General features: G+C 37.3%; 1 protein-coding gene across 8 annotated transcripts in view; it reads left to right on the top strand.

Moving 5' to 3' along the window:
• The window catches only part of SOX6 (SRY-box 6), a 374,497-nt gene that overhangs the window by 337,336 nt on the left and 19,447 nt on the right, over window positions 1-17,714 (top strand). For all 8 annotated transcript variants that reach the window (XM_017726582.1, XM_017726580.1, XM_017726583.1 and 5 more), the window contains one exon: window positions 2,986-3,094. In XM_017726582.1, the coding sequence (XP_017582071.1) occupies window positions 2,986-3,094 (109 nt within the window). The remainder of the gene's footprint in view (window positions 1-2,985; window positions 3,095-17,714) is intronic.

The following is a 17,714-nucleotide window of genomic DNA, read 5'->3' as shown; positions in this document are numbered from 1 at the left end:
GAATATAAGAAAAAAACCTGTTCAAAATAGGGGTCAAAAATGCTTTTCACAGGGGAGAAAACACCTGCATTGTCCATAGCAGTGCACTTTATTACAAACTCATCAACATTTTCTACTAATGGAGGTTAGGGAGGCAGCAATAGATCCAGCAGTCGATGTGTATGTGTGCAAATGTAATGCATGTGTAGGTAATATATTTGTTAGTGCAGCTATGAATAACCATTTATTTTTAATGACGGTATGTCTTTTTTTTTTTAATATCGGAATATGAAGTAGAGAATCAATCCTCCTCTCAGTCATACTAGGGGAAACATGTACTTTTAAAAGATTTTTAGTCTATTTTCTCTAGGATGAGTTCAAGATGGGAGCAAAAACAAATCGCACTAAAAAGGATTTGAGCTTAGTGGGACAAATTTCCTCTCAGAATAAACATCGTATGAATATGTTGTATTTCATGGAATTGTAAAGGCATCTACCAGATAAAAGTGGTTTTAGTACTGAGGAAGATTTTCCTGTTTTTTACAGTTCTCTGAATTTGTTTAAAACCAATGCAAATATTGACCATTTTTTTTCTATCACTATAATGATAATTTTCAGTAAAAAAAGCAAGCAAAGGAATTACTTTAAAAGGCATTTCAAAGACTTAAATATAGCGAGCTTTGTTAAAGCTTCTCATGAATTAGGAGGGGGTTATAAAATAACTATAAATACATCTCCTTTGTTTGACAAGAGCAGGTATTTTTATGGTATAAGTGCTTTCATTTTAGTGTTTCTGAACCTTATCATGTAATTTTCCCTTTTCTCCTTCTGTGTCAAAATATTGATATTCTTGCAGAAACTTTTTCTTTTCCTTTTCTTTTTTTTTTTTTGGTAACAGAATATTTTCTGGTAAAATCAAAGAGAATGAATGACTAGAAAGATATTCCAAATGTACATATTGATATGTAGCAGGGTCTGTTGATTTTTATAGCAGAAAGGTATTTCTCCTTTTTCTGAATCTCACTCAAAGGCTGTTCTTCCAAGAACACTGCAGGTGCTGTATTAACATCCTTAAGAAAAAATCTTTTAGTGCAAATATTTTGGAAGAGAAAATAAATGTGCCAAAAGCTGTTTTCTTAGCACTGATCTTTGTTTTTATCTCAACTGCAAATCAGCCCTTTGCAATGGAACACAGTATCCTTGATAAACTTATTTTTCATTCTCTCTACCAGTAAGACAGATCCCATCCTGATGATTCAGGTATATTGTTACATTGCACAATATTTTTCAGTAAAATATTGGGCCTCTAGTATTGTAGAGCCTTTCTGCAGTCAAATTTCATTTGTAACTCTTTCTTTTCTTGTGAGTTCCTTTGTGTATGTAAGCTCCTTCATCAACAATGGATTTTACAGAAGAAAACAAGTGAAGTAATTAACCAAATATAAAATGCAGAATTATTTTGTCTGCCAACTGGGAGATTCTGAAGAACTTTTAGAAATTCATTTAGTACCTGAAATACCTCAGCTGCTTGTTGTGGCAAATCCAATGTCAGACTGAGCTTTCTTTTCCTCTGCAAATTAAACAGAGAATAATTTAGAAAATACATGGCTGAAGGAGCTGAAAACATGAGGAATCAAAACAATTCCTCACTTGTCCTGATGGGGTTTTGTGACTGAAACACAATGATAATAGGAAAATAATAATATTGGAAAGCAGAAGTAGTTGGAGGTGGAGCAAATGAGCAGTCAAGGCCATGTTTCATCCTGAAGAACATTTTCAAGTTTCTACCCTCTTTTAGGAGAGAATCTCCCAATGTTTTCTCCTCGTGTCTGGTATGCACAGCACAGAACTAGGTCATTGAACAATAGACTGAACAGCAGTCAGCACTCTACTTCTGCATAATGCATTAAGTATAACATGGAGAAACTGTTTGTAGAGCTGAAAGCTGGTGTTTCACGTCTGTAAATTCCAGCTGACATGACATTTAATATTGTTTCATAGTAATGAACAACAAGGTTTCATTCATTCACAAGTACAACGTAATGCCAAGTTTAATCTGAAGAGGTAACAACAAGGCAAGAGGGAAAACATGCTATGTTCCCTCAAATGAGAATGCTAAATTAATGATAACCGTTGAACACTTTGCTACTGATACACAGCACTACAGAGACCACTATTGAGAGACAATATTACACTGCCTTTATAGTGCCCTTGTCCAGTAGCTGAGTGAGGAACTGGGTTAACATATAAAATACCTTTCAGTTTCCACTTTCTAGTTCCAGATTTCCTATGGAGGTCTCCAGCTCTCAAAAGCTTTCTGTTTTTCTAGGAGTGGGCATTCTTTTTAGTGTTTTTTTTTTTTCATTTTTTTGTCTTCTTAAGTTCCCTTTTCACTGAGGTACAACTTAGATTTCTAGACAAAATAATATTGGTTCTGTCCTCCATTATTCCTTATTTCAAATATTTGTCTTTGAAAACCTCTGCATAGAATTCAGACTTGTGTTTTCATAGAGGTATGAACACAAACTTAAATCTCAGAGTGGGGAAAATGTGCTTTTTTTTCATTAAAAAACCAGTGCATTTTAATACAAACTCTTCTTTCAGCTTCTGAATTTTCATGTTTCCCAAATGTTGATTGTCTTTTTCAGTTTAAGTTGGAAAATAAGTGGAAAGGCAAAGTGAGCAGCACCGATCAGCACTGTGTGCTGCCAAGAGTGTTTTGTATTTGCATGTACAATCGTTTATGCATTATGGCACTGCAGATCAAAATAATCTCAAAGTTTCTGTATATGTTTCACATTTAAAACTGATTTTCATAAATGCAAACATTCAGAATCTGTAAAAAAAAAAAAAAAAATTGTCCCTGAGCTAAAATTCTAATTAGATGCATTCATTATTTGTTCAGATTTAAAAAATAAGGCATGTATCAATGCATACCCATATGCACTGGCATATAATGAGAACTATCCTATATGGAGCATTAAGACTCCTTCTGTTCTTTTCCAGGAAAGAACAAGGTTTGAAAATTTAGGCCCGCAATTAACAGGGAAACCCAATGAAGATGGAAAAATTGGCCCCGGTGTCATCGATCTTACAAGGCCAGAAGATGCAGAAGGTGAGTTGCAATTTTGACCATGGGTTATTAACACTGCACCACAGGATGATATGGCTGAAATACTGCCAGTGTCATAAGTACTGTCTATGTTACCTTCCAGGGTAACACTTGATTGATTTCTGTCTGGATTTTTGAGGTTTCAGTAAGTCCATAACAAAGTGTGGAGGCCTGAAAAGGACTGTGTAGCCCTTTTAGCCCTTTGCAACACAACTGTTTTTCCCCCAAGCAGCTGCCAAATAAGTGTGTACATTTTATACTCTTAATATAACTTTAGGAGATATTGAGAAAATTATCTCAGGAAGGATATATATTCCCCATTTTTTTAGTATTTAGCAGCTGTGAAGAAGGTTAGAGCATTTTCAGAAATCTGCCCATCGTGCACCAACTATTCAAGGTATAACAAGCACAATTCTATTCATAGGCAGCCATCAAATCATAATGAAAATATACTCCACATTTTCTGTATGAAAAGGCCTTTTTCATGATATAAAACTTCAGTGCACCCATTTCAGTGAGAGTTATATATAAACATATATAGATATAGATATATGTTTCAAGCCCCAGGTGGAAGTCAGTGTGTAACAGGACTGAGTTGAGTCTTGAGCAGGATTACCATGCATGCTCTGGAAGTGGATGTCACTGGGAACTTCTCTACCCTGTGATATATTAGAAGAGCACATGTACATATGTAGGAACCCTACCTGTAGGAAGTTTAATGTACTATTCAGATAAAATATTATGCAAGATTCTGCCCCCTCAATTTAGTTCTGTTTGAGAATAATTTTACTCTTTTTAAACTGGGGAAATTCTAGTTATGGCTTGAGAAGGTTAAAACACCTCTGAATTTTTCCATTAACATCCAAACATCTGACAGATCCAAAGTCTGCTTTTTTTCTTGGATCAAAAGAACAGGACCAGTAAACTTTAGGGATAAACTTTATTATTTATGAGCTTCATTTATTCATCCTTAATTGAATTTGATTGACCACTGTTGTATCATCTGTAAACAGAAAAATAACAAACAGAATGTAGGTAAAAAATAACTTTCAGACAGGTGTTTTGCAATGACTCTTTCTTCTAGAAAAAAGGAATCAAGAGATACATGGACTTTCCAAAGCACTTTTTGGCCAATCAGTTATTTATAAAGTGCTTTATAAAGAAATGTCCATCCAGCAGCAATATTTCATATTTCAACATGTTGAAGAATTTTGGTTTTTTTTGTCGGTTTGGGTGAAAAGTTGCAAGGGAATACTTACAGATACACAGTGACTGGTTTAGATGACATCAGGCCTCTGACCCCACTGCTGGTTTAGGTAATTTCCTTCAATTCATCCATTCTCTTCCTAGTGTTCTTAATTTAGTATCTTGATACCCCTTGTGGCACTGACAGCCCCCTCTGTTACTGGATAGTGCAGAGAGAAGCTTTGCCATATGTAACCCAATCTACAGTGATGCTTTGCCAGTTTAAGGACAGTGTGCATGTCTTTCTAGAGCTACTGGGGCACTCTGAGGCATGGTGCCTTGCCACATTAGAAATCCGAGTTCATGAATGGATTCAGATTTCCAGAATTTGTTCAGCAGCCAAGAGATATCTCCGGAAAAGAGATGCTGGGTACATAGCACTGCTGATCTGAAAAAAAACATTGGCAGGAGTTCTAAACTGAGCTGCTTATTCGTCCTTCTCATAGACAAGGTGAATTTAGATATTAGCTGGATGTAAGAAAAAGACATTAAAAATATAACCTGGGTTTTTCCCCTTATATTTGGCAAGCTGGCTAAGAGATGACACTTCTCGCCTAACATAATTTACAGTGGAAGTCCATAGCAAAGAGCGCTGCTGAAATATCAGCAGTTAAACTGTGGTCTCTGAGATACTGTACCATGCTACACTCTGTCCAGCTTCTAATTATCACGAAACTATTACAGATTTTTCTAGGCTTGTCAATGTTTTTTATACGTGTTCCTATTATTTTGTGCTTCCAAACTTGTCTGTTTCAGCCCTGGCCCACTAAGAAACATGACAGCTTATTCTTCAGAATCATAGAATCATTTAGGTTGGAAAAGACCCTTAGGATCATCAAGTCCAACCCAGCACTGCCAAGTCCACCACTAATCCATGTCCCAAAGTGCCACAACTGCATCTTTTAAATACCTTCAGGGATGGTGACTCAGCCACTTCCCTGGACAGCCTGTTCCAGTGCTCGACAACTCTTTCAGTGAAGAAATTTTACCTTTATATCAAATCTAAACCTCCCCTGGCACGTGAGGCCATTTCCTCTTGTTCTATCACTTCTTCCTTGCAAAAAAATTCTGACCCCCATCTCTCTGCAGACTCCTTTCATGTTGTTGTAGAGAGTGATAAGATCCCCCTAAGCCTCCTTTTCTCCAGGCTAAACACCCTCAGCTCCCTCAGCCACTCTTCATCAGACCTGAGCTCCAGACCTTTCACCAGCTTTGTTTCTCCTCTTTCACCTCCTGTAAGAATTCCTTGTTGCATTTCATTGTTGCCACGGTCACAATCTTAGCTGAATGTCAAAGGTTCCTAATAGGCACAGTCATGTTCTTGAAAGACTTCAAGCGTTTCACACCTTCCTTTCTGTATTGTCATTTTTATTTTAAATCTTTTTTTTTTTCATTTTTTTTATACTTTTTGAATGCAGGTTGCTGTAGAACTCTTTAGACAACATTTCTGTGGTTTATGTGTGATTTTACGCATATAACACAAACAGAGAATAAAGATTTCTGAAGTGACTTATTGATGGCCAAATTTTGACGCCCTATCTTTTCTTGTCAGAAATACCTCCAGATCTCTGAGGCTCAGGTGTAGTTGTGACAGAGTGAGTGGATGGCTGTTAGATCTGCCAGGTGGCTTTACTCTCATCAGGAATAAAGATTTCTGAAGTGACTTATTGATGGCCAAATTTTGACGCCCTATCTTTTCTTGTCAGAAATACCTCCAGATCTCTGAGGCCCAGGTGCAGTTGTGACAGAGTGAGTGGATGGCTGTTAGCTCTGCCAGGTGGCTTTACTCTCATAGCCAGAATTTTAGGACTTCAGAATTAAGAAATTAACTATATTTAGAGAAGATGTTAACAACTTGTAGAGGGTTCTTTAAAAGTGGTAGTGGGGGCAGGTGTAAGAGTGGGGCAGTGGTGTAGCAGATTCTTTCCTGAGCTAAGGATTCCAAATTTAGTCCCGCTGCTGGCCATAAATGGGGGAAATGCAGTTTGGGTTGTAGTCCGATCCCCCCACTGGAGTAGAGGAAAGGGGCTGTGGAAGTGCACTTTCACTCCCTACCTACCTGCACATTTGCATTTCCATAGGAAACTAAAGTGTGCAGAGATATGGTGCATGTCTGTCCATCCCAACAGGCATTTGAGATGGATCAGATCTGGGAAGTGCTCCTGATTCCCATAGTTTTGACACAATGTTTAAGGTTCATGTAATTCGTTAGAAGACATATCAGCAGACTTCTGCTTTACAGAATGCCTTTGTAACAGTATCTAGCAATGATTTCTCTCTGCTCCTTACATCTTTTCTATAACATATGGCGGTGATCTGAGTATGACAGGATCAGAGTCATGTTTTCCTGTAATTTTAGGAGTGCTTGTGGTACTGGCTCATTGATCAGAAGTTGAAGCTACAGATTTTTTTTTTTTTTTTGAGTCATGAATTATAAGTATTGAAATTCTTTAAACTTAGAAATTAGACAAATATGAAATCGTATAGAATGATTTTTTTTAACTTGTATTAACTGCCCTATTGAAACCTTTTTAAGATTAATTAAAGGTAAAATGTAATTAATGGTAGCTAGTTCTACTTTCAGAGATAAGTTGTCTTCAAAGTTTGTTTTGCTCATAATGAGCTAACAGTCATCTGAATAGAGGCCTGAAAATCATTAGCAAGAGTTTTCTATTAAATATGACATAAACCAATATTTCTATTACTTCCTTAGCCACCAGCAGGATGGAGCTAACTATGTTAAAAATCATGCTCAGACTGTATTTAAAACATTGCTACTGACTGTGACACCATTGATGAATAATCCACAGCTGTTAGACTTGTATCATTACCTGAAATCCCAGTTGCCATGTTAAAATATATGATACATTTGTAGTTAGAAAATTCAAAAACATGATTTGAAAGCCTCACAAACATTTGGCGACTAGTATCCAAAATTATAAAGAAGACCCAATTAGAGAACTAAACAAGGATTTTTTTCCCCTGAAACATTAACATTATAGAGGAAACATAATTCTTTCTGTAGGTGGCTTCATAATTCTGAACATTTGAGATTGTTAGTATTGAAATATAGGTAAAAGGGATGGACACACCCAGACAGCTTTAAATGCAGCTATAGCCAAACACTCTCTTGAACATCAGCTGACCAGAGTGTGCAGAGTGTAGTCAGGAGTCATAGGTAAGCCCTGTTTAAATTTCAGGTCAGAAAACCTAAGTAATACTAAAGTATTTAGCATACAAAATACTGAAGTATTTAGTTCTCAGTTATGGAGGATATTGGATCATGTGAACAAGTTTTTTTTGTTCAAGTTCTAGAAAAAGATTTTCCTTTCACAGATACTCAGATTTGGGTGATAGTGCTGTTCCTTTTGAATTGTAAAATGTACACAATGTTTATGGATCCTTCTGGTTTTGTGGTTGTGGTCACCTTCTTTGGAAATTTGAAGGAAGTGTATTAAGATTTTGTTTTCTACTAGATAGAAATCTGCAGGGTAGACCTAACCTTCCTGTTGACGATTACTGATTTTACCTTAGCTCAGGTTGCAGTATGGTTTCCTTCAGCAGTCATATTCAGAGATTCAAATCCCATCAAGACTTGATCCTCATTCCTGCCAAAGAATTGAATCTATTAAAGTGTAATTTTCTTGATTGGATCCTAGGCTCAGGGTAAAAACATCTGAATGTTATTGTTTTGCCACTATCTCACAGTGGGATTTTATAAAAGAGAAACAACTTATCTGTGTCTGGTTTTCCTTAGTGAAAATAAGATGCATTGCAAAGCTGAATTAATTTTCAGAAAGCAAATAGAAATAGATGGAAATGCCTTATTAGTGCTTAACATTTAGTTCCATGTTCATTCATGCTGATATTTTAGAATCAGAGGCTTGTGAGTTAAATATTTGGCCTCACAGTTTGCCATTTGGGACAATGTACAAAAAGAGTTCTGGGTCCTCATTTGATGTTTTCATTCAAAATTTTCACACTGCAGTTTTCTTGCTTCAGTAAAACTTGTGTTCAGCACTTGCTGCTTCTTTCTTGGACACTATTCTACCAGTGTGTGTTAAGCATGGACCTGAAGGGTAGGTACATGTCTGCTAGTTAGAAACAGTTTTAAATAATATGGTGGGATCTGTCTACCTACTTCATCTGTCTGTGTATTTATTTGTCCTTGTATTAGACTAATAAGATTTTTCAAAGTCTCCCAGAGGATAACTTTTGCTATGAAACCTGGCTGTCAAGTTAGTTCTTGGAGTCCTCAGCATGGGATTGGCACCAGCCCATCTCCTTAAATTCATTGATTTAGTGCCTGTGTCCTCCCTTGCACTGCTTGCTGTCTCTTACTTCAACTTGTAAATTCCTTGGGTTAAAGTTGTTTTCTATATTTCAAATCACGGTTTGAGACTGCACAGCTTTAAGCCTTATCTGTGTGCTCCTGGTGTCTTTGAACCATGCTCCAAGTAAACTAAATGCAAGCCAGTTGCAAGCTTGATAACCACTGGTAATTGTCTGGTTCCAGTAGTAAGGCCTAGCTTGATCTTATTAATTCTAGTTCAGTTTTCGGTCTGAACCTGGTTTTGGACTTGAATCCAGGCTTGGAGGAGCACAAGCTCACCTTATCTTTTAGAAGTATTTATTTCAATTCATTAGTAAGCCTAAGAACCCAGTTCTGCAGCATTTCAGAGGGTGGACTTGTTGTCTAGTGTACAAAGTCAATGATCAAGATTTCCTGCAATTAACAGTGTGTCTTTTTATGTCCATAGAATTAGGCCTTCCCATTCATATTTGGCTTGGGCTAGTCACATTGCAAGGAATGTTGTAGCACAATGGGATATTCCACCTGTCCAAAAGTAAGGGAAATTAAATGGCAAAGAAAGAAATGGTGTTAGGCATTATCATAGACTTAACTGGTTACCAGAACATCATAAAAAATGAGTGGTTGAAGTGGCATCATCGGCAGTGAATGTGGAAGCATGCAAAGGAGAGGAATGAGTTAAGTGAGGAAAGACAGGGAGTCTGCAGTGTAGAAAGAATCTGGAAGAAATATGAGAAAACTGAGATACAAGGGGTTCTCTAAGGCTGAGGAGAAACTGCCACCAGTTTCTGTCCATCTGTCAAAGTGTCATTTTCTCCCTCCCTGGCAAGAAGAGAGCAGGCATCATGAAATGGGTTTTGCTCATCTATTAGGTGTATTATTAAAGAACTTCTACCATATGCTCAAAGCCTCAACAACCTCATATATGCCCAATAGCAAATAATTGCTTGTACGAAAGGGTGAGGGTTCCTTCTCTACTTCAAAAAAGGTTGGCTTTGAGCAGCTGAAGAGGCAGGTGAAAGGGAACCATACATTTGCAGGCAGATCAACCTTGGCAGACTGCCAACACAATCCAAACCTGTGAGGTAACTTGTTTAACACCCTCCTGGGCAGAGGTGTAAACAGCAGGTAGCAGAGGTAGGGTAAAAGCATCACCTACTTTTGTGACAGTGCTTTGTAAATACCGGAGGAAAGAATTCCTCTCCATGCCAGAATTTGTCGCACATAAATATTTGTAATAGTTGCTATGGCAGTTGAGAGGAGAAAGATGAAAATCAGAAAACAGTGAAAGCTGTCTGAAAACAAAGAAATGTATCCAGAGACTAAGCTCGACTACTGGAATTTTTATTGCCCTGAGTTCTTATTATAGGCATTTGATTGCAAAAACACCCCCCAAACAAAAAACGCCCCAACCAAAATCCAATAATTGTATCTTTATTATTTAAAGATAAAATAGCTTATTATCTTAATTAGCCCAGATGCTAAAAGGTGGCCTTCATTAGCTGTAGTTGCCATTTTTAACATCCATGAATCTGACTGTGCCTGACACTTGGGTGATATGCTTAAATTTTCCAGAATAACTCAAAACAGATAGGAATCTGGGATAAAGTACTTAGGCACAGCATTTCAGTTGTCTGGGATGAGATTCAGTGCTTCAGCCCTGGAGTAACTCAACACCTACAAATGGGTTAGGAATAAGATCTCTTTAAGAATCACCCCATCACTTTTCTGATGGCAACCACTTCGCGCATCTCATTGTTGCCAGCATCCCCATAGCATTTTGGAGGGGGAACTGAAAAACCTGTGTTGGGAGTGTGTGGACTGATCTTTCCATAGCATTGAAACTTATTCCTCTCAAGACACTAACATTTAACATATAGTATGCTTCTCATTTTCAGAATAACAAATCTGGGTATCCTCCACAACTGCTAACTTTTGATTTTCAACTGTCTTAGGTATTTTTTTTCCCTGCTGTTAAATATGAGGCTTTCTTGCCTGACATTTCCAAGCTGCATTAATTGATTCTTATAGAATAGTATCTTGTTGCTGCCTGCTCCAAGCTCCCCTTCCCCTCCCTGGTCAAACAAGCCAGGATTTGCCCCTGCCATGTGCTCTGAACACCTTTGTTCCAAGCTGTGCAAAACCGAAAGTAACTCAAACTCTGTAGCAGTGTCTGATTGGGCGGTCACCCCGGGTCCGCCCCCAGTCCGCCCCTTTCCTTTCTCCTGAATAAAAGAGGACCTCAGAGCAGGCCTGCCCTCTTTGGCTCTGCAGCACTTTCTGCCAGCACTGTCTGTGTGTCTCTGTCTCTTATTGAAAGCAGGACTATAGCATAAGCCAAGAGCTGTATTTCTCCCTCTTTGCTTCTGCTGGTGGTATTGGCTTTGCAGCTGCCCTTTGCCGTGCTTGCTGAAGGGCCAGGTTGCTTGTGCCGTCCCTCTAGACGACTCAGGCTTCCCGAGGCGCTGAGACTGAGCGCTAGCCGGTAAAAGCTGTGAGTGTAACCACAGTATCTTTATTTTCAAAAATTCCACTTAGGATTTCTGATGTTGTACAATCAAGCACTCTTACAATGCCCTGAGTTTTACATAGGGGTGCCTATTAACACAGTTATGACTAAGAGCTTTTCACAATTTCCATTATATAGTAAAACATTATTTTCAGGAATTTAGAAGGCAGCTGTAAAAAGCAACTGTGGACTGCAGTTTTACACAGAAAATCTTCGCCCATGAGAAAATTATTGTCACAAATGCTGAAAGCATCAGTCAGTTTGCGTTGCTATTTTTAGGTGGACTGACTGAAAAATTAAATATAGTAACTCAGTGGTTTAAAACATTTTTTCACATTCATGTACAGCCACCAGGTGTAAAACGCCCCATGATCCTGATTCTCTGAGGGTTTCTAGCTATGACAAAAGGAGCTTGGAGCTCCATAAAATAGGTTAAAATTTCCAGGCACGATTGAATTTTCAGTTGATGGAGAAAGTCACCATTATATCATACTGCAAGAAGGAGGGAGGAACCTTGCCCATCTTCCTTAAATCCTTGAGCACAGGGAGTGGAGCAGAAACATGAATACACTAAGGAAAGAGCATCATACATTCTGGCTAAGCATGAGCAATTGGTCCAGATTCAAACAAGCCCTCTTTGTACAACTGTCTATTTTTCTAAGTCTAAAATGCGTACCATTTTCTCCTTCAGGAACCTCAGTATCTCAGCAATAGAAAAATGTTTAGGATCATTTGCCTTTCTTCCATGTAGATATGCAAAGTGTCTAAGCAAGTGCCTAGCGAATAACTTGGTAGCAAGGGGAAAATATTTCCTTAATTTGTACTTTGATTTGATTTCACAGGATCAGTGCTCCAAAGTGTGTGTAGTGTGAGCATTACAGTGTCTTCACAGAGTCTTCAAATAAAGAATGGTTGTGTTTTCAATTTGGAAGGGGTAGTTTCACAGGAATTAAAAAAAGAATGATCTGTAAATTTCTGTCTAAGCCCCTATTTCATGGCAAATGCTTTATTTTTTATCCAGCCAGGTAAATGTCATAGCATATTGAGACATGCCATTGCCATATTTGCAAAAACATCTTCCTGGTTTTGCTTACAAATCCCAAAAGCACAGGGGTACCTTATTTGAAAAATTAGCCTGAAGAACAGCTCCTGTTATCATGCTGCTTTTGCTTCTCTCTCTTCATGTTATATTATTTACTAATTATATTATCAGTTATTGTAGTACCAGCACACCATGTGAAAGGCAAGAAGAAATGGCATATACCTATCCTAGCCCCAGATCCTTGCTAGTTACTGATGTGATATGACAAGTGAAAAAACTAACGCTGGACGGAAGGAATTAGTTATATTGCTACAAAGAATGACATTGCATCATTCAGAAAGTGACAAATTATTGAAGATTGAATGCAGTGATTAAAGCAGATTGATTAAAGCAGTGACTGCAACACATTTTAAAATCTTTTGCTAAGTATTCTGCATTTCTTAATACCACGTAATTTGAGGGAGGTGGTTTTGTAAAACCCTGTTCCATTGTTAAACATAATTCCCTTTTACAAACTACATTGTACTTACGCTTTTAAAAATCATTGTTTTGCTAAAGAACATGTGAGCCAGCAAAGAACAGTGTTCAGCTACACCTTGAACAATGCATCCATCAAATATGAAGTCAGACTGCCTTCTTTCTCTGTCCTTAATTCCCGTCTGTCATTTCTCCATCTTAAAACAAAACAAAGCATTGACTGAAGTATGAATGGATCACTATGGCCCTTGTTCAAACAGGACTTTTTCAACAAAAAAGCTTTTTGGGATGACTGAAGACTGCGGAATTAGCCCCTGTGTTTTAAATTAATGTTGTGTTTTCTGGATGTTCTAGGTGACACTCATGTCATGAGAAATTTGAAATGATGTGAATAACAGCTACACTGGCAGTAAGGCTGTTACTTTTATGGAAACATTTTTATGTTAAATAGATTAGTGAATTCCTCTTTGTATTGCTTTGACTTTGAATATGATTAATATAGCAACAATAATTGCTTAGCTGGTAGACAGCTGCTTTTTCTGAAAAATCAAATCAAATCCATAGATCTTGTCAGGTACCTGACAATAATTGTTAGTATTGTTTCTCTTGGGCTGGGCTGTTTCATCCACAATTTTCCTTTCTGTGGGCCTCTATTTTCCCCAACTGAATATGAAATAAAATATCAAAGGGAAACAACAATAATGTTTGTAGGAATGTAGATGGTTGTTAGGTCTGATGACTGGCAATTCCTTACTTCTGGCATCATTACTTAGGCTGAAAAACTTTCAACTTAAATATGATTCATATTTCTGTTCTATCAATAACATTAATGTCAGAATGGGGTTGTTAGCATTTAATTAATTATCTGTGAAGGATCTTGAAGTCTGCAAGTGGCACAAGATTGAAAAATATGATGACACTTAAACACCTCCCCAAATTTATAGTAGAGGCTGATTCTTCATCACAATTTCTGTATAGATGTTTCATGGATCTTCACTGAGTAACTATTATGTTAGACCATATGTGTGACTATGTCAGCCACCAAGAGCTAAAGTCAGGCCTCAAGCTCTAATTAATTCAGTTAATATCCCATGTAATTTAAAGTATTATTGTATTGTTTTAGCTATATTCCATGCCAAGTTTCCATGAGGGTTAGCATTTTTTAGAATGTGGTCAAGAAATCTAAATTGTTTGTGTAAGCCATCAAGCAAGTAGCTACATTTAGCATTTTTAATTCATTTAAATAGTACAGATTTGGACTGTGGAGCATGGATGTGCTAGTGGCTTATTTAGAATTATTGTTTTGGTGTTTATTAGGACACAGCTAACAATTCAGCTTTAAACACTGGTGAGTGAACTGGTGGAGCTGAGAACAGTTGCTTTGATTTCACACGCAGCAGATATTCCACTCAATTTTAGCTTTAGACTTTCAAATGGGGAAAGATGTATATGCAGGTTGTGAGTATGGCTGTGAAAACTGGTGCTGTGTTTTAATTGAGATTAAGTATTTTGCTTGCATATGTAAAACAAATGTACTAAAAAAAGTAAACTCGCTGCCACCAAAACTGAAAGCAAGGCACTCTGGAAAATATATGCTGATATATAACTGGCTAGAATTTCCTTCATTTTGCAAAGCCACGAGCCACATGCATCAGCTCACCACAAAGTCATTAGGTCTTTTTAAACTCAGATGAAAAACATTAACAAATACCACAAAAGGCTTTAGTATGGCCCCTTTGTTCATTCACATATGGCAGTTTATAACTCCTGCACCACTTGGGTCGTGTGTTTGTTTAAGCTGCCTCCATCAGGCCAGCCCTGAAAGAACAAAAGACATCTTGAGCGATCCTAAGCAGGAAATGGGCTAATCTAAACATGGCTTGTGACACTATAAGTAGAATAGAAAGGGGAGGGATTGATTAGTCATTAATGTCCAATTGACTCCATATGGATGTTGCAATAATAAGGCCTTTTTCAGTGCAGTAGCAGAGTTATTGAATTAGAGGTTTATGTTTCCTCAGAGCTGACCTTAGGGAATTCCCGGTTGGTTCTTCTTGTTGATGTTTTAAAGAGAATGGAGTCTCTTAGCAGCAAAAAGAGAAGTCTTATCATGACCAAGTGTTGCTTGGATGTAGCTAACCTGTGCTACAATATATTCCCACCTCTTAGTATTTACTTAGCACATTTCAGAATCCTTGCAGGTGAAAAAATTTAGAGGCCATTTAAATATTCCAATATTTAACAAATTGCTTGTGGCTTTCCTAGTTTTTCTTCCCATTCATTCACTGACATGCAGCCTGTAGGAAATGCTCAATGCTCAAATTGCAGCTGAATAATATTTGTGTAGCATTTGGAACAAAAGCAGCCTGACAAACAGAACATTTGTGTCACCCTTGTTCCAAACCTAGCTGTGTTTCCAAGTGGGTTTTTTGTCAGTGATGACAAGACATGCCAGTAAAGACAATAGTTCATGTGGTACCCATTTATGTTGCCTCTCTTGCTGATAATAAAAAATGAGAAAGTCTGAATGGTGTTGGGGATGAAGAAATAAGAGACAGGAAAGGGGCAAAACAGATAAATGTTACTCTACAACTGCTACATGTTGCTTAGATTACAGTGAAGTAGTAGTAGTAGTAATTCTTGTAACTTTCTCTAAAACTGATAACCCAGAATATTAGTTAAATGGCTACTCTTGTGTTCTAAGCTTCCCAAAGCTTCTCTTTTCATACTATTTTTTCCATATTTGTCTTTTTCTATTTGATTTTAAATACTGCTACATTTTTCACAAAGGCTGCATTTGTCTGTACACAGGTTAAGAGCAGCTCAGGGGACAGCCAAGCTGGTTTTTCATGCTCCCTGTTTTTATGGCATGTCCATGTTTATGAGTAACCCATCTCTTGCGGTAAAAGAGTGACTCCTTTTTGCATGTTTGTCAGGATCTGGTCTCTGCAGTGCTAGTTGTGTTGCCACAGACAGGGACAGGTATTTTGGAGGTCACAATCAGTCTTTTCCAAACTAGGCAAATATGTCACCTCAGCTTAATGAATAACTGATGATAGGAGCTTTACTACTAACCAGTCTTTTCATGCCAGGAACCTAGAAAGATTGTCTTTATTTCTATGTATCCCATCTTGGTGTGTGTCCATGGAAGACGATCTGCAGTATATTCCCTAGATTAGCCAGATTCATTATCTGGGGGAAGTCAGGGGAAATGTATCACTTCAAACATGAATCAATGGCCATAGTGTGAAGAGTAATTAAGGAATAACAGGGTGACTGATAAAAATCTCTTTCTTTTTGCTATCACGTCTTTTCTCTCTCTTTTCCTCATCTTTTTCTTAGCCTTTTTTTGCTCCTTTCTATCACATCTACTATTGTTTGTTTTCTGGTAACATGTAAAGCCCCGTATCGGGTTTTGTTGTAGATGATGTGCAAAATGGAAGGTAAACTCATATCCCAGTAAAGACAGTAGGATTAACCCTACTATGGCCAAGATTTCAGAAAACGTGCTGAGAGATGGTGCCTGCTGTAGAATTCTTTTCATCAGTAAATGTAAGAAAATCAGATAAAGGCATGAATGAATAAATAAATAAATAAACAATGTAACAATTGTTATTTTATGTTTCTTAACATTTATTTCACATTAGGATATTTATCTTTCCTGTTGATGATCAGATTCTTTTATCTTTCTATTTTTCTCTGACTAGAGATCTCTTTAGAAATGAAAATAGTATTTGAAATTATTTTCATGAAGCTGCAGCATTTTTAGATTTATTGTGGTGTTCTTTGCCTCAGTATTTCCCCTAGAGTAGTGTGGAGTCCAGCTTTCACAGAGAGGTTATATCCATACATCCACAAAAAAAGATCATTCTTCTTTAATCTGCTTTTAGTTTTAAATCGTCGAAGTCATAACAAGTTGAGCAAATGAAAAGGATCTAGGAAGTAAGGCAGTGAACACGTCCAGAAGCTAAAAGTGTTACTTTGAGGACAGCCCCTGTCTTTAGGCCAAAGTATAGACTTCTTTGCCAACTAAGCCACTAGGAAAGCCAAACTGTACTGCTTTTGCAATAATTGTAAATTCTGACCAAGCTCTTAATTCTGAAAATCCCTCCTCCTGTGATTGCTGTATGAACAGTAACTGGCAGGTAGAGCACTAGTTGCCATAGAGAGAAAATTACCAAATTCCTTCTCTCATCTTGTCCTTCACTGGTGGTGCATTTCCATTTTATCTGTTATTTTAGTTATTAGAATTTCCTGAAAATATTTTCAGAAAGACGTAAAACACCTACTTCTTTGCACTTGCTTATTTTTTTCTTTATATATTTCAGGTGTGTCTTTCAGCCTCCGTCAGTATGAACTATAATTATCACAATAGGAAAAAAACCCCTTACTTTGTTAGATCTGTTGAAATTGTTTCTATAGGGCACAATAATGTCAAAATATCTGCTTGACAGGATGAAGTACCTAAGAACAACCAGTTTGAAAGCTTGTTCTTATGTGTTTCAACTTGTAAAACCTCACTGAGGCGTGTGTCTTTCTATCATTAGCACCTCATTTCTAATCTGAAAAGGTACCAAGACCTTCTGGCTCCCCCCGTAGAATCCCATGCTACAAGAACTATTTTACTGTAATGCTTTATATGCTGAATATAATTCTGTGGTTCTGAGACAGAAGAGCATGAAGATTATATTGCTTTAGTTATTTGCAGAAATTCATTTTGCAAATGCTTTTGTGATGGCCTATAGGTCAACTTGCAAATATTTCCCCAGAGATCAAGCTCAAAGAACATCAACTCTTTGGCTGTTTTTTCAAGTCCTTCAAGTATGGACTTGCATAAAGCGGATGCAGCTGGAGTTGACCTTCTTGGGATGGTTGTAATTTATTACTCCACGTAAGAATTGTTTTCTGACATAACCTTTCTCTGAAAACAGATTATTTATGGTCATTTTCTGCCTTCTTTTTATTTTTTGCCTTTGGTTTATTTTCTCTGTTGGTTTATTTTCATTCTATCTAAATTAGATATTAGAATTAAATTCAT

Source organism: Corvus brachyrhynchos, unplaced genomic scaffold (assembly GCF_000691975.1).
Source record: "Corvus brachyrhynchos isolate BGI_N302 unplaced genomic scaffold, ASM69197v1 scaffold62, whole genome shotgun sequence".
In the NCBI taxonomy this organism is placed as follows: Eukaryota; Metazoa; Chordata; class Aves; order Passeriformes; family Corvidae; genus Corvus; species Corvus brachyrhynchos.
The sequence above is the reverse complement of the archived record's forward strand: the minus strand, read 5'-3'. Positions and strand labels throughout refer to the sequence as shown.